Below are 15,987 nucleotides of genomic sequence, written 5' to 3'. Positions count from 1 at the left end.
ACTAATTTAAATATTAATTAACTTAGTTAAAGATAATTCAAAAATATATTAAGGATAGATTAATAATTTATTAAAAATAAATCTAAATATTTAGGTTACTATTCTTCTAGAAAGAGACTTTTATAAGACCGTCTTCCTCCGCCTCCGCCTCCTCCTCGTTCCCTTTCTCCTATATTTCCTACTATTCTTCCTCCTATACTTCCTACTATTCCTGCTCCTATTCTTCCTCTTATTCCTCTTCCTACTCTTCTTCCTATACTTTTTACTACTCCTTTTTCTATACTTCTTCTTATTCTTCCTCCTACTCCTCCTCCTATTCCTCCTCCTATTCCTCCTCCTATTCTTCCTCCTATTCCTCTTCCTACTCCTCTTTTTATACTTCTTATTACTCCTTTTATTATTCCTTTTACTACTCCTCCTCCTATACCTCTTATTATTCCTCCTCCTCAATTAATAGTAAGTCTAATAAGTTTAATTCTTTATCGATAACCGCTATTCATAATAAAACCGCGCTTCTATTATTCTTCGGCATATTAATTCTACTTATTTATATCTTTATTACGAACTTCGGTTTCGTACTTTCATTTCTTTTAATAAATAATTATACTCTCCTTTAACTACTATATAAATTTTATATAAATTTTACTATTTTCGTTGTATTATATATAACGTTCTAAATCTCCCTCGTTAAAAAAATTAAAAGATATTTAATCTATATTAGGTAGTATATTATTTTCTACTAATATAATAAACCGGTAAACGTAACCGGATTAATTTCGAATAAACGTTATAAATTATACGAATAAAATTTTAAATGTTAATTTCGAAATTAAAATTGATATTTTAAATATAGGTCGGAAAATTACTACGCGCCTTAGCAAATTAATTAATCCTTCTAATTCTTAATAAACTTCTTCAGCTTTAATAATTTCAAAAAAGTCCGGCTTAATTATTAGAAAATAATTAAATTATATATTGACGTTTCTAAACGGTTGAAATTTTAAATTAATACCCGAAATTTATTAAAGTCCAAAAAGTCGTCAATAGTCTTAAAACTATCCCGCGCTACTAAATATAATTAGTTAGTAGTAATTTGAATAAGATTATTTATCGACTTTTTATGCCTTTCGTAATTTAAAATCCCCAGCCGGTTGTTTAGGGAAATAACCTAATAAAGTATAATTTTTTTAAACTATATATTATTATAACCGGTTTAATAGTAATTCTTCGTAGTTTAACGACCGATAATATAAATATAGTATATTATAATACGTATTTAATTATTGGTAGAGAAGCTTCCTTAATAACCTTTTTTATTCTATCTATTGCGGGAGTCCTAGATATATTAGAATTTCCTAAATTAATTAACTCCGGTATGAAATGTCTTAAAATACGTTAAATATATAGCGTAAAATATTATTATTATATAAATTTTCTATTAATATACCGATAATCGCTATTATTTAATAGTGTTTTTCAAATTCCTAATCTGAATTGTATATAGAATATAAATTAATTCGTCCTATTATATTATAATTATTAAAATATATCCGTATTATTTATCGTAGAAATATTGATGAAAACTTTTTAATATATTAATTTGATTATTAAAGGTTGCCCCGGTCTAAAATTTATTGCCAAATTCGTAGAAGGATTTTAAGTATATAAAAGGATTAAAAATATTCGCTACTAAATACAAACTAACAGATTAATATAAAAAAAGGGATATTATTTCTCTATAGGGAAAAGGTAAATAAAATTTTAATACGAAGGGTATATATATTTATATTCGGTATATTATATTAAAGTACGTGTATTAATATTCTCTAATATATTAATAATAATTTTAGCCCTATGAAGGAAGGGCCTTTACTTTTAATTTAAATATAATGGTTTATTTAAATAATAAGGTTTTAAAGAGCGATAGTAATTCCTTTCGTCAGTACTTATTATTAATAGACTCGGGGGTAATATAAACGATTAAATATATATTATTTCCCTCATAGTAACCGGGAATTTTAATATTATTATTGAAATTGAATTATAATATAATTATCTTTACGTTGTAATAGCCGGCGTAGAGTAGGTATCCTTTCTTAACTAATATATTTTCGTAGTAATCTTTCTTATATTTTTTAGCCTACTTATTATTATTTTGGCGATATTAGGAGAAGGGGGGGTAATAGAGGTAGGATAATATTGTAAAGTCGGTACCGTCGAAGAAAATTTAAGGGGGGTTCGGATTAAAATTCTTTACTATATTAATTTGCCCGGACCGGATAGTATTCTAATTATTATCTATATTGGAATCGTCTATAATATATTATTTCTCCGCGTAAAAACCTTATTATTCGATTATAATGATAAATCTATTCGGATATTATTTCTCTGCGTAGAAATTTTATTATTCGATTATAATTATAAAATTATTTATATAAAGTAATAGAATATCGATTAGGAGTTTCTAATAAATTATTTCTTTATAAGGAAATAAAAGGGAAGGCGTAAATTATAAAAAGGAAAAAGAAGAAGGATAGGAAGGGACGACCCGGGGGGGGTTTTATACCCTACGTATATAAGTCTATTTCGAAGAGAATAAATACTATAGGATACTAATTAAGCTAAACCTTCCCTATAGCAAAATAATGCATTTTAATTAAAAATTTATATAGAGCATTCTAAATATTTAATAAAAGTATCCTTATTTTCTTTATAACTATCTATCTTTTATATTTATTAATTATAATAGTATAATAAGTATTTAATAATTATAATTATTATAATATCCCCGGTTATATAAGGACGGGATTAATTATATATAGGGAGGGTTCTATAAGAATAACTTTATAAACGTATAAGCGCTATAACTTATTTCAAATTCCTATGTAAATTTACAATTATATATAATATATTACCTAGCGAAAGTAAATTGTTTATAAAGAGTATACAAATTGCGTTAGTAGTTAGGATAAATATTTCCCGCTCCTAAAATTCACCCTCCTTTATTAATTAAAATAATCTTATTTACGCTTTAGTATTTTCGTTTTATACTTTAGTATTTATAATTTCCGTTTCTATTAGCCTTGTAAATATATTTTTAATTTTAATAGCGCGCGCTAATATTCTATCTCTCTCTTTGGTTTATACCTCTTTTACCCTTTAAGCTAATATTTATAGCCGTAGGGTAAACGTTTAGAATAATCGACGTTTAATATATATATTAAATTTCTAAGGACGTTTTACTGATTTATCTAAAATATATTTAAAATTAAATTTGGAGTAGTAATATCAAAACATATAGCCTTGACAAAGGGCTAATAATTGCTAAAAGTTTAAAATAATAATATAACCGGGGAATTATTAAAAATTAATTTTACTCTATTTTATAAAGTAGAAATAGAAGGAAGAATTAAAGGACGAAGAGGGGATATTAAATTAAAGAAAATTAGTACTTTCTTAATTACCTTCTCCGTTATAAACGTACTATCCCTCTTCTATTTATCTATATTAAATTAACTGCTAATATATCGAATAAATTATTAATTTATTATTAACTTGCTATTTGCCTTCCTTATATTACAATTCAATCGATCTATTAATAAATTAATTTAATATCCGAATTTAATACTATATTTTATCCAAATTTATTTATATACTATAAAATAGCAATCGAATCTTATATTCCTACTACTAAATTAATTATAATATATTAATAATAGATTTTTCATATATTAACAATAAATTTTCATTAATAATTTACGTATAAAAATAAGGAAGTAACAATAGAAACCGATCGCTCCAATAGTAGGATTACTAATATAATATTTCGATTATATTAATATTTAATCGAAATATATTCTATATTTTTTAATTTATATTAAAGTAAGCATAATTATACCTAATGTAAATAATTAGAATACTCTTATTCTAAGCCCGATTTTGAACTTCTTTTTACGAATTACCTATAAAATAATTAATTAGGGCTCTATTTATAATTTATCCTAAATAAATCCAAAAACAATTATAAAAATCTTCAATTTATATTTTAAATAGTAGTAAAATTATAAATATTTATTAAAGGTTAAATATATACAAGTAACCCTTCCATTCATTAACGAAATTAAAAATTATTCTTCACGTACCTTTTAATACTACGCTTAAAATAACTATAATAAAATTATATTATACGGCGAACGAAATATACAATTTTATAGGAATAAGGATCTATTTTAGAAATATACGCCGAACAACCTATATTGATTAATTAAAGAATTAATGAAAAGATATTATAGAAGGATCTTAAAATATAATAACGTATTTATAACTACTTTAAATTTTTAATTTATAATAATACTATGAAGACACTTTCTAAATAATTTCTGCTATTTAATTGTATATCTATAATCGACTTTAAAGATTTTAAATACCGTTTTAAAAGTAAGGGTGTACATCTTCAACAATTTAGTATTAGTAAGGATCCGGATAAGAAGGATAACTATTAAAATTAAAAATCTATCGGGGATAAATTCGGGATAATTTAATAATTTACATCGTTTTAATTATTCTAAGTAAAAGCCCCAAATAACTTCCCTATTCTCTATACCGTAAAGATATTTATAATTTATATTTAATTCGAAGGATTTAATAAAGCCTTTATAAAAGAATTCTACATATTTCTCAAAGAACTAAATAATTATAAAATTAATCCTATCGTTAAAGGCTTTTTAAATATACTGTTAAAAAAAAAGTTAATAATTCATCCCTAATAAATCTCGAATATATAAATTTATACGAATATTTAAATTTTAGCATTTTAATTAATACTCCTATATTATAGTTTTAAGGCTCGAAACTCCTAAAAGCCAAATAAGAACGCGATACTTTTTAATTACTAATCGAAGTTTATTAATATTATTAAAATTCGTATAAATTTAATTAATAATATTAGTATTATATTCGTTAAAGAATTAAATAAACTGGGAGTTATAGGTTAAAGTTATTAAATCGTAGATTAATTTCAAATCTATCCCTAATTTATTAATAATATATTCCGGATTTATTTACTTCAAATTATACTAAAATCTCCTACCCTCTTTAATACTAGCATCAAATTATCGATAATCTATTTAAGGGTTTTATTAGGAAGGGGGGGTAAGTAAATATATTAACTATAAGAAATTATAATGATATATAGGATAGTTTAATATCGATTAGAATATAAAAGTTAATAATAATATTATAATTTTGAATTTCAATAGTACTATAGCTTAAAATGTAATCGGTTTCTAATTTATCGATAATAAATTTTTAATAAATCCTAAATATATTAAGGAAAGATTTATTCATTATCGCGCGTCCTTTTTATTTATATAATACTCATTTTAATATACGTTTTAATATATAATAAATCGGGTATAGAGTCTCTTAAATGCCTTTTAATGATTAATTTAATATATAACCAATATTAATTAAAATTATTAAAGAGGTTAGTAAAAAAGTATATTCTCTCTCCTAGCTTCGAATTATAATATTTTAACTAATAATAATTATAGCCAATAATTATCTATATAAAAATAAATCATAAATATAACGCTAATTATTAAAAATATATTTTAAATAAAAATTTACCCTACTTATATACCAAGCGAATTTATATAACGACCTCAATTCTTTATAACCCTATATTTCCCAACGCGTTCTAATCGCCTATACCTAATTAATTATTAAAATAATGTTAATAAAAATTATTATTTTTAATTAAATTAAAACGCTATAAAAGATAGTTTAGGAATGAATTAGGGATAAATCCGTATTTAATAGCTCGTTTAATTAAAGGAACCTTATTTTATCGGAGGCGGATTTTAAATAAAAAGTTTATAATCTCTTCGTCGATTATAGTAGTAAACTCTTATTAATATACCTACTAATCGCGGGTTTAAATATTTATAATTTTTAATATTAGAGTATTTATAGGTAATATAATACTATATAGTCTTATTTAAGTAATTAAACGAAGTATTCTTCATAGGAATTTTCCTCTTTATATAATATTAAATTTATAATATTATAAATTGATTAAAGATTAATCCTATATATATTTACGAATTTATTTTAAACTACTCTACTTCATATATTTCGTCCTACGAGGCTTTAACTTAAGCCTCAGTTAAACTCTTAGTATCTACGACGTAGGCTACGCTAAGAATAGAAAACTTAGGGTATTTTAGAATAATTATAATATAGTATATTGTTTAAACGAAAATAGAATAATAATCAATACTATCGGATAAAATAAGTATTAGGCCCATAATCTCAACCTTTATATAATTAATATTATTATATTATCAATTAATAAGAAATATATTTAAAATATATTAATAATATATTAACCACACTTATTAGGAGGTCGGTTAGTATTAATATATTAGGAGGGGTTGTATCTTTCAACTCCTTTAATTTATTAAATTTGGCCGCTATATTATTTATTTATCCTAAATTGAATATTATTAATAATTTAATAAAAATTATATTATTCTATTTAATTAAGCTGAACCTAATAATAATAATTAAAGTATCGGCGTTAATAATATTATTATTAGCTATTTTACGACAATAATTTGAGGATATATTAGAAATAATTTACGAGCTATTTATATATAATAAGAAAATATCGGTCGTAGTCAGTTTACAATCATATTTGGATGTACGATCGTTAGTATTTAAGAAGAGTATTTAAAAACGCGATTAATATTATTTCTCTATAGGGAATTTTGAGCGAGCGATTAATTGTTTCTCCACAGGGAAAGAAAATATTAAGGGGGCAAGGGTCGGATGAGAGATTTTTCACAGTGTAGGGTCGGTCTTGGCGTATCCACTTGGGTCAGGAAGCTTTAGTAATAGGGTCGGGTCATATGAGTACTCCTCAGTCCTCAGTCCTCACCTTGCAGTCGAGTCCCGTCACTTTTCCAAGTTGCACTCGGCTCACCGAAGCCGAACATCGGTGAAATTTGCCCGGAACAGTACATCAGAATCAAAGACGCTCGGGCCACTAATGTTATCTCCGTCGCCAATCTCATCCCAATCTTAGCTCCCAATCTCCATGTCTTTGATCGATTTCGAGCTTCAAACCTCAGATGAACCTAAACCCTTGCATCTGATACCATGCGAAACAACGGGAAAGGGATCGCGACTCGATGATGTACGATCCACGATTTCACGATCCAAACGACCCAATCATCCATCTATCTATCTATCCATCCATTCATTTATCCAAACAATTGCCATTCTCAACGGTCCAAGACTCCAAATGTGGCCGTGTGTAGGTGGTCAGTGCGTCACCTCAATCGTCGGGTGCCTGCCAAGCTTTTCTTCCCCCAGCGCCAAAGCGCCTCTCCGGCCGTAACACAACGCTAACAGCAACTCCCTGGAACTGCCGCTGGACTCCGCCTAAATTGCGCCCGTTTCGTCGCCGGCAACAGCAGCGAGAGTCTGAGACTGGCAGCTTGATATCGATCATATGCTGCAGCCCGAAAAACATATTTCAGTCTATAGTCTCGTCTCTCTCTTTACGTCAAAGTCAGATTGAGGATTCGGAGAGGAGGAGGAAATAATCGCAACTCGGTCCCGGATTTGAGCCATGTCGTCCGCTGCCGCCGTGATGAGGATGAGGATGAGGATGAGGAGTTCAGTTTTCACCACTCCAAGCTCATCGACATTGCGGGTGATGAGAGGAATGCGCAGTATTGTCCTCGCTCACCACCAACCGCCACCTCCACTCTGCAAAGATCTCGACCAGGGCCGCATCTCCCGCCGCAGCATCTCCAGCTCATCTCCACGACGACTGGAAAATATCGATCTGAAAGAACTCGAGCGATTGACAAAAGAAGCTGAGGAACGGCTAAAGCAATATGAGGAGCCACTCAAGAGGACCGTCCCATTGCACATGTCGATTGCCGAGTGCCTCCGGTGGGAGCCAGAATCGGAGGAGGACAATGTGGTCGTCCAAGGCTATGTCCGGTCCGTCCGGGGCATGAAAACCTACCGCTTCGTTTCTCTCGGCGACGGGTCCTCGCTGGCTCCTCTGCAGGCCGTCGTCCCCGTCGACACCAACCAGGCCGAAGGGTGCGATCACTACCTCCACTACCTCCCGTGCAATATCCCCGAGCTTCATTATGCGTGTCTCGGATACCAAAACTGCAGCATCAAATACTGACTCGGTCTCGTTTCCGCAGCCTGGCCATCGGCGCTGCTGTCCGTCTCACTGGCAAATGGGTCGCCTCGCCTGGCGCGTCCCAGTCTCATGAAATGCAAGTTACCCAGGTCGACATCCTGGGCCCGTCCGATGCAAAGGTCAGTCAGTTTGCCTACTATGCCGGAGTGACTGTCTGTCTCTGACACACCACTACACATCAAGACTTTTCCCATCCAAAAGAAATATCAGACACCAGAGTACCTCCGCACAATCCCCCACTTGCGGCCGAGAACCCCCATCAATGCTGCCTTGCTGAAAATGCGCTCGGAGGCCGTCGCGGCCTTGACTCGGTTTTTTGCCGATAACCACTTTACCCAAACCCATCCGCCCATCCTCACTTCGTCAGATTGCGAAGGTGCCGGAGAAGTGTTTACTGTGGCTCCGGCGTCCAACGTCGCCGAGCTTGCCGACGAGGACAACAAGAGCAAGATGTTCTTCCGCAACAAAAAGTATCTCACCGTGTCCACTCAGCTTCATCTAGAGGCCTTGGCTCAGTCTGTCGGTAATGTCTGGACCCTTTCTCCCGTCTTCCGCGCTGAAAAGAGCGATACTGCCCGTCATCTAAGCGAGTTCTACATGCTCGAGGCCGAGATGAGCTTTGTCAATGACCTCGACGAGGTCATGGATCTTGCAGAGGACATGATCCGTAACATGTGCATTACCATGTACGAATCACATACAGTCTATGAGTTTCTTAACCGCGAGGGTCGCGTCGGTTCTGACCTCGTTCCTCCTGAGGAGGTGAAGGCTCGATGGGAGGGCATGATGGCGGACGATTGGCCGCGTATAACATACACGGATGCTATCGAGTTTCTACAAGAGCATGCCGACAAGTTCGAACATAAACCCATCTGGACTGAAGGCCTGCATTCGGAGCACGAAAAGTTCATTGCCGAGCACGTTGGAGACGGAAAGCCCGTCTTCGTCACCGACTATCCTCGCGACATCAAGGCCTTCTATATGCGTGAAGGCCAGTCACTCCCAGATATTTCCTCCCCGGGTCCTACGGTCCAGTGCTTCGACTTGTTAGTGCCCGACCTCTGCGAGATTGCCGGCGGATCCATGCGTGAACACCGTCTGGAGCCGTTGTTGGAGGCCATGAAGCGTCACAACATCGTTGCTGGAGAGTTCACCAGCTCTATGGATGGCAATGCTCCCACCGGTGCAAAGGCCGGCCCCCTTGACTGGTATGTCGACCTTCGCCGATGGGGCTGTGCTCCACATGGCGGCTTTGGAATCGGTTTTGATCGACTCCTCTGCTACTTGACTGGCGTCCAGACGATTCGAGACATGGTTTCTTTCCCTCGCTGGTTTGGCCGATGCGATTGTTAGGGAATCTTCGCCTTTGGGAAGAGGGCAATGTTCCCAACGTTTGCTTCGGTGGCGCCCTTGTGCGACTTGCACCAGGGCACACTGCTCGTCAAGGCTTGCCTAGCTTGGATGCGGGGGATAACGTCTTGGTGACACGAAGCTATGGGGCGATTGTTTGCGGACAAGATCCAGCCCACACCGCTCCATGGAATCGCAAATGCACACGAGGGAGGGCGCGTACCGATTGTCTCTCTTATCCATGAGGGGGCGGCAGAGGCGGCGTCAAGACACCCCATAACTCGCGTGAGAGAGAAGTCGGTGTTGACAGATTGATCTGGCACCACACCTGAGAACTTTGTGACACCTTGGGCGCGACTTACGGCCTTATCATGTTTTCCAGAGAGGCCAACCCCAGATCTGAGCGCGGCTAGGCGCATTCTATACCCATACAGTCATTTCGATACCCGCGACAAAAGTCGATCTGACCGGCTCCAAAGCAGGACCCAAATACCCACTCCTCTACCTTTGCGTGAATGGCACGGAATAACAAAGTTCCTCCTTCTGATATGAAGCCCACCGTTTTCGGTTTGTAGCGCCACTACCTCTGCGTGATGAGAACGCGCTCTAATTTGTCAGTATGGGGAAATGGACAACAAACACACGGTGAATAAGGGCATCAGCAGGTCATCCGCAAAATACACACAGTTCAGCCAGTGTCCTAGTTATCATGGCGCTCAAACAGGTGCTCGATCTCAACACCCTGTGATGTGCCATCTGGATGGCGGCGACGGCAAGTCGAGCTACCGCGCCATCACTACACCATGGGATGAAACATTGAATACCGTTTCATGATGACAACGTGAACTTGTCATGGAAGACCCTTGCCAAACCACTTGTATACCGCGAGCAATTGCCACATATAATAAGCCGCCATGTCTTCGTTTCATCCCCAACATGGATTTTGATGGCTGAAGTTTGTACGCCGAGTGGCGGCGACAGCAACATTCAGTTCGCACATGGGAATGTGTTGATTACCGATTCTCGTGGGAAATTCCATTTGACGCTGTTTTGCATGATCTCTTCTTGCCCGACCCTGGCCGATCTGTCTCCCTGGCCTCTAAACGGCCTGTCGAGTCCTATGTATCTGGTGCGAACAGCCCAGATCTATATCGGGAAACATCACCCATCCGGGCATTCCCTTTTCACCAACGCCACCAAGAAGGCATCATGATCTTGAAACAGCCCGGCGAGGGGAGCTGAGAGCACATGGGATGCACTTGGCGTGTCATTGCTGCACCCAGCTCACAACTTGACCCTCCCTTCAGATCAAGAAGACAGGGAAATCACGAGTGTTGCCGGCACTGGAAATCAATTGAAACGGAAAGCAGGAAACCTGTTCGCACCTTCCCCAACTCTCCCAGTTCTCACAACATGGTGAGATTGATGGACGTCGTTGGCTTCTTGAAGTGGAAGGAACAAGGCACTTGACGGTCCAGGCAGATCACTCAATTCCAGGTGCATTAAGATGGCCTCTGCACCTTCCTCGATGCTTCTGACGCCCGTAAATATCCGAGCGATTGGCCCAAGTTTGCTTTACTCAACGGAAGGAACAATGCCATTCACACTTCTTTGTGTTTCCATCGAATTCTTTGTTCTTCCACTTCACCTCTCTGCTTCCTCACTGCACTTCTTCTGGGTGAAAACTTGTGACTTCTTTCTGGCATGAACACATTCGCAGCCTCCCACATCGCTGGCTACATGAATTTTACGACACGACATGACACTCAAAGATACCTCACCCTACGCCTACGTATGGTATGGAATCTCGATACGCCCATCTCTGGAAATGACGGATCAAACGGTTCCTGCCCCCCCCCCCTTTTTTTTTTTTTACCATGGAATGCTACTTACGCAGAGGCAGCCCATTCTACAGCCAGCCAGCCATTCCAGTTTTACCCCGACCAAGCGAGCGGGAGTCACTACCGGCAGCGAGGCGTCTTGTGGCTTCCTTTCGCTCGCCAACCCCATCCAATGCTACCCCAATGGAAGGAGCCCTGCACGCCGACGACGCGTGGCCTGGTACATGAAAGGGTCATGGCCTGGCACGGCATGGCATGGTTCCAGTTCAAGCGAGCGGCTGGGCGGGAAGGTCAGTAGATGAACCTTATCCACGCGAGATCCAGCAAGCAAGCAACTCAGCAGGCTGCCATGAGGTTGCCATGGGATTGCCATGAGGACACCATGAGCATACCAAAAGAGGAGAATGGGCTTTGAGGCTGTTGGTGGCGTTCTTTCGGCCTATCACTACCAGTGATGGTGTGGTGATAAATTGTGAGTGTGATTACTCCCTATATCGGTTCTCTCAGGTTCATTCGGTTGCTCCATTTACTTGGCTTACTTGGCTTGCTTGGAATCGCTTGGCTGCTGCCATGGTCAGACGATTCTCATTTGCATTTCAAGAGTGTTTCTTCTTCGTGCCTTGATTGCATTTGTAAGCTTGGCACCCAAGCACATTACGGATACATCGTCTTCATCTCTGGATGGCCAAGAAGGTGGTGTATCGGTCCCGACCCGGCTACGTTCGCTACAACTACCATTACCGTTAGCGATTTGAACGCAGTTTAAAGTCGGGTCGAAATTCTTCACAGACTCATCTATTCCTCCCTTCACTCTATCTGAATGGCACAGCAGCACACATGATGCGAACAAGTGAACGTATCAGATGAGTCGGATACGCACAGGACAGGACATATAAGGTTTCGCTGTCATTGCCTTGTTGCATTGGTGGTAACAGTGGCCTGATATTGATAGATTGAGCGCTTGCCGAGTGCCGGTAACAGTTGTCCCTGTCGATCAGGAGGCCACGAAACCCCGAGTGACAACAAATCGATTCGGACAGAGGTACGGTGTTGAAACGAGACGACCTCCTGCTGCCGAAACCTCCTACGGAGATGCGCCGATCGCCAGATTGAAGGACACCGGCCAAGCCCGGTCGACGCCGTAAGCACAAGACGGCGCAACGGCGGCCAAGTCCGGCCAAGCTTCGGCCAAGCACGGCCAAGTCGCTCCAGGCTTCCAGCCCGATACACAACACATCTCGGCGTGGTGTCTCGTCAGGCTCACCAACAAACACGCGGGTGCTGTTACCGCTACCGTTACCATTACCGTTCTGTTACCGTCCCGCCTCGTTTCTGTTTCCATGTGTCAAACCTCCCTGGTCCATGACAAACTCCCAAATGTCGGAGTTGCGGCAGGTATGTAGGTTGGAATTAAGTTTATCCCCGGACGATCCTACTTACCGTCGATAGTTTATCGGAGTACCTGCACTAGCCAACAGGCGGTCTCGCGCCGGTGAAGAAATCTCGAAGGCAGCTGACCGTGAAAGATTGTTCTTTCGGCGGGCCTAATGAAACTCCATTTGAAAAGGCGGGCACCATCTCGATGCATACCCATTTTTATTAGTGCAGGAGCAGTTGATTGCTAAGCTGGCTGCGGACGGTGAGATTCTCCTTCCCCTTGCGGCATAGCTCGCCGCGGATATTATCGGGAGAACCACAAAACGGGCAACTCGATGCCCTGACTGGGTCTGCTGGGCAGCGAAGGACTGGAAGCGGGAACTCGGATGTGCGCGGTAACAATTTAACCTTACTTTGACAACCTTCCTTCGCTTCCTGCGATCGATAGTGTCGGTGGGACAACATGGGCATGGGACGGGATGCTGATCGGCGGCCTTGACAGGTGGGAAGCTCCTTTCCAATCGCATCAGTTGCAACTATTTACTGCGTACACTAACTCACCGGTAGGTATCGTTGTCAGAGCTCCTTTCATTACGAATATTTCCAGGGCTCCCGTCATTAGGTAGGTATTCCAACGTCTGCACGAGGCTGAGAGCGTTGTCGATGCCTCTGCCTAGTCCAAAATATCATCAACCTAAAGACACAAGCGAGTCTTCAGCTACATACGTAACGAGCGAGCTACGAGCGGACGGACGGGCTCGGCGCAGCGGCGTGGGGATCATCTCCCCGCCAAGGGAGCCCAAGAAATGCCAATGTTGTTGGCGTCTGGTATTGTTTCGTTTCTCATTCTTTTTCAAAAATGCTTAGCATCAGCCATCGCTCATCAGCGATCCTGACTGAGGGGTGCACGTATAAGGTACTTGTAGTATCGTCGTCGGTTATTACATACCACCCTAGCGGGAACGGTGAAAGCTTTATCAAGTTGCCCGATACGGGATGATGGACCGACGATGGATTGGCCGGGGCTTCGATTAGGTTTACATAAAGTTTATGCCACACCCTTGCTAGTGAGGACAAGCCCAAGATGGCTTCAAAAGGGTTTAGTCAGCGGGCGTTCAGTTGCTTCTTGGTGGGTTGGTGTGTTCCGAGTTTCCGCTCGGACTCGGGTTCGATGATGACTCGTCGACTCCCTCTATTGAGGCTCATTTATCAATATTCTCACGGTTGGTTGGTTGGTTGGTTGGTTGGAACAGCAGCTGAACGGTTGGTTCTTGGGATCGAAGCCCGTAAGCCTGCACTTGTGGCAACGAGTCATGGAGCTATATGGTTCGCATGACAAGCCACTCAGCAGATAACACAATGCAATAGTGGTGATGAGCGTTCTTGGCTGACATGGCAAGAACACAGAGCGAACGAACGGATTGGCATGAACGAGTACGAACGACGAGGCTTCGTCATCGTTCCATGGCTTCATGCTTGGCTTCTTGAACCTTGGTTTGCGATGATAAGACAATGAACATTTCTCGTCGGCCTCAGCCAGGGTCCTCCGATATCGAAGGGATAGACATATAAAGCCCGACTTTATACATATGTCTCCGGTGTATGTTTGTTTGTTTCATTTCGATACGTTCTCCGTACGATCATACCTAGACCGACGGAGACGTGGAGGTGGGGTGGGGCCGTGCTGACGCCGCCCGCCCACCAACCCTCCGCCGCCGACCGATCAAGACCGAAATGATGGGACGTTCGTCGTTTGCTCAGCCGTTGGACCGCGTTGTTCCCATTTCGGTGTGGAAATACCTTTGGGGCGCGTTCCAAATTTCCCAACGTTGATCGGATTCCCATACAAATTAATCCCTGCGGTTGATATGCAGTAAATATGCAGTTGATCACACTGCATATTGCTCAAAGAAGACGTTCAGGAGCTTGGCAGATACCACGCTAGACAGGCCCCCTTGTACGTGGCTTTTCAGCCTGCATGAGGCCTTGCAACTTCCTAAAAGGGAACGAAAAGTGCCAAGGCCCGTTGATCCAAAAAAGCTGAGAATCTCGGCTTTTTTCTGAGGATTTTGGTTGATCTGACTAAAGGGTTCATTTGGGAACCACCACAACGAGCTCAATTTTGAAGCCATTCACAAATGGAAATAACCGTCAGGTTGCTGGGAAGCCGCTCTACAAAGTGATACTGCGTACACTACCGTAGCACTACCGTAGGTCGGGTTTTTCAATGAATCGTTCAACGACAGTACACATTATCTCATCTTATAGAACGGCTTCCCAAAAACCAGATGGTTATTTCCATTTGTGAATGGCTTTAAAATTGAGCTCGTTGTGGTGGTTCCCAAATGAACCCTTTGGCGAAGCTCACGAAAGAAAAGTTCCACCCCCTGTAGCGCCAAGGCCTTGGCAAGAGTACAAGAGCCCCCTGTTAAAGACTGCATATTTGGCTTTGTACACGGATCAACAGACTGGATCAACGTTGGAAAATTTGGAACACGCCCTTGAAATTTCCACTTTCAGTACAATAAGCCGAGGCAATGGCAATACCTAAATAATGGAAGTCAAGTGGAAGTCAACCCCATGAGCCATGACACAACACCGGACGTTGCGCTTGTTTTCTGACTGCACGTGAAGAAAGCGAGCTTTCAATAGGAAATAAAACATTATCCTTACTTATGTCTAGCGAGGGATGCTTCACGTATCAACAGAATCGATGGATAGAAGGAAGGGATAAAAACTCCACATTCCTTCCTTCCTTCCATCCCATAGCATGGCATGGCATGGCCTCGCTTCGCTTGCCCTGCGTGCGCGGCATGCCAGGCGGACAATGCCCGCGCGGAGCGAACGCGCGCCCACACACAACCTTATTTACACGTCCTGCCGTATAGACGGTACATACCTTACCGCCCCACGCAGTCGACGGAGGAATTCGAGAAAATACGTGCAGGCATGTGTAAGAAACCAAACATACGTACAGTACTAATCTTAACCAAGAGGCTTGTCTTGTTCGGCGATACTGCCAGCGGCACATATGTATACCACGGTGCAGTAGTATCCCATCTGTTGCCGATGTCTCTCATCAGCATCATTTCCCCCGTAAACAATGATTGAACGTTATTCCCGTCCCGTTCTATCTTACCATCGGTAATCGATATGTTCCGTAAGATCCTCACATTTTCGTTCGTTCAT

At 39.7% G+C, this 15,987-nt stretch overlaps 2 protein-coding genes across 2 annotated transcripts; one reads left to right on the top strand and one right to left on the bottom strand.

Annotated features, from left to right (window-relative positions):
• Nucleotides 1-7,663: 7,663 nt before the first annotated feature.
• On the top strand, nucleotides 7,664-9,583 carry B0H65DRAFT_424871 (uncharacterized protein; the record flags this gene model as incomplete). Its single annotated transcript, XM_062824538.1, has 3 exons — nucleotides 7,664-8,121; nucleotides 8,232-8,349; nucleotides 8,414-9,583. 3 exons carry the CDS (start codon nucleotides 7,664-7,666, stop codon nucleotides 9,581-9,583), a joined length of 1,746 nt encoding a protein of 581 aa, XP_062682554.1.
• Nucleotides 9,584-9,753: 170 nt separating this feature from the next.
• B0H65DRAFT_388987 (uncharacterized protein) lies at nucleotides 9,754-9,999 on the bottom strand (the record flags this gene model as incomplete). The annotated part of the gene is made up of 1 exon (XM_062823730.1): nucleotides 9,754-9,999. A coding segment is annotated over one exon (246 nt), but the record flags the coding sequence as incomplete, so codon positions are not given.
• Nucleotides 10,000-15,987: the final 5,988 nt, after the last annotated feature.

Source organism: Neurospora tetraspora (assembly GCF_033439725.1).
Source record: "Neurospora tetraspora strain CBS 560.94 chromosome Unknown B0H65scaffold_3, whole genome shotgun sequence".
NCBI lineage: Eukaryota > Fungi > Ascomycota > Sordariomycetes > Sordariales > Sordariaceae > Neurospora > Neurospora tetraspora.
This window is presented reverse-complemented; position numbering and strand designations above follow the sequence as displayed.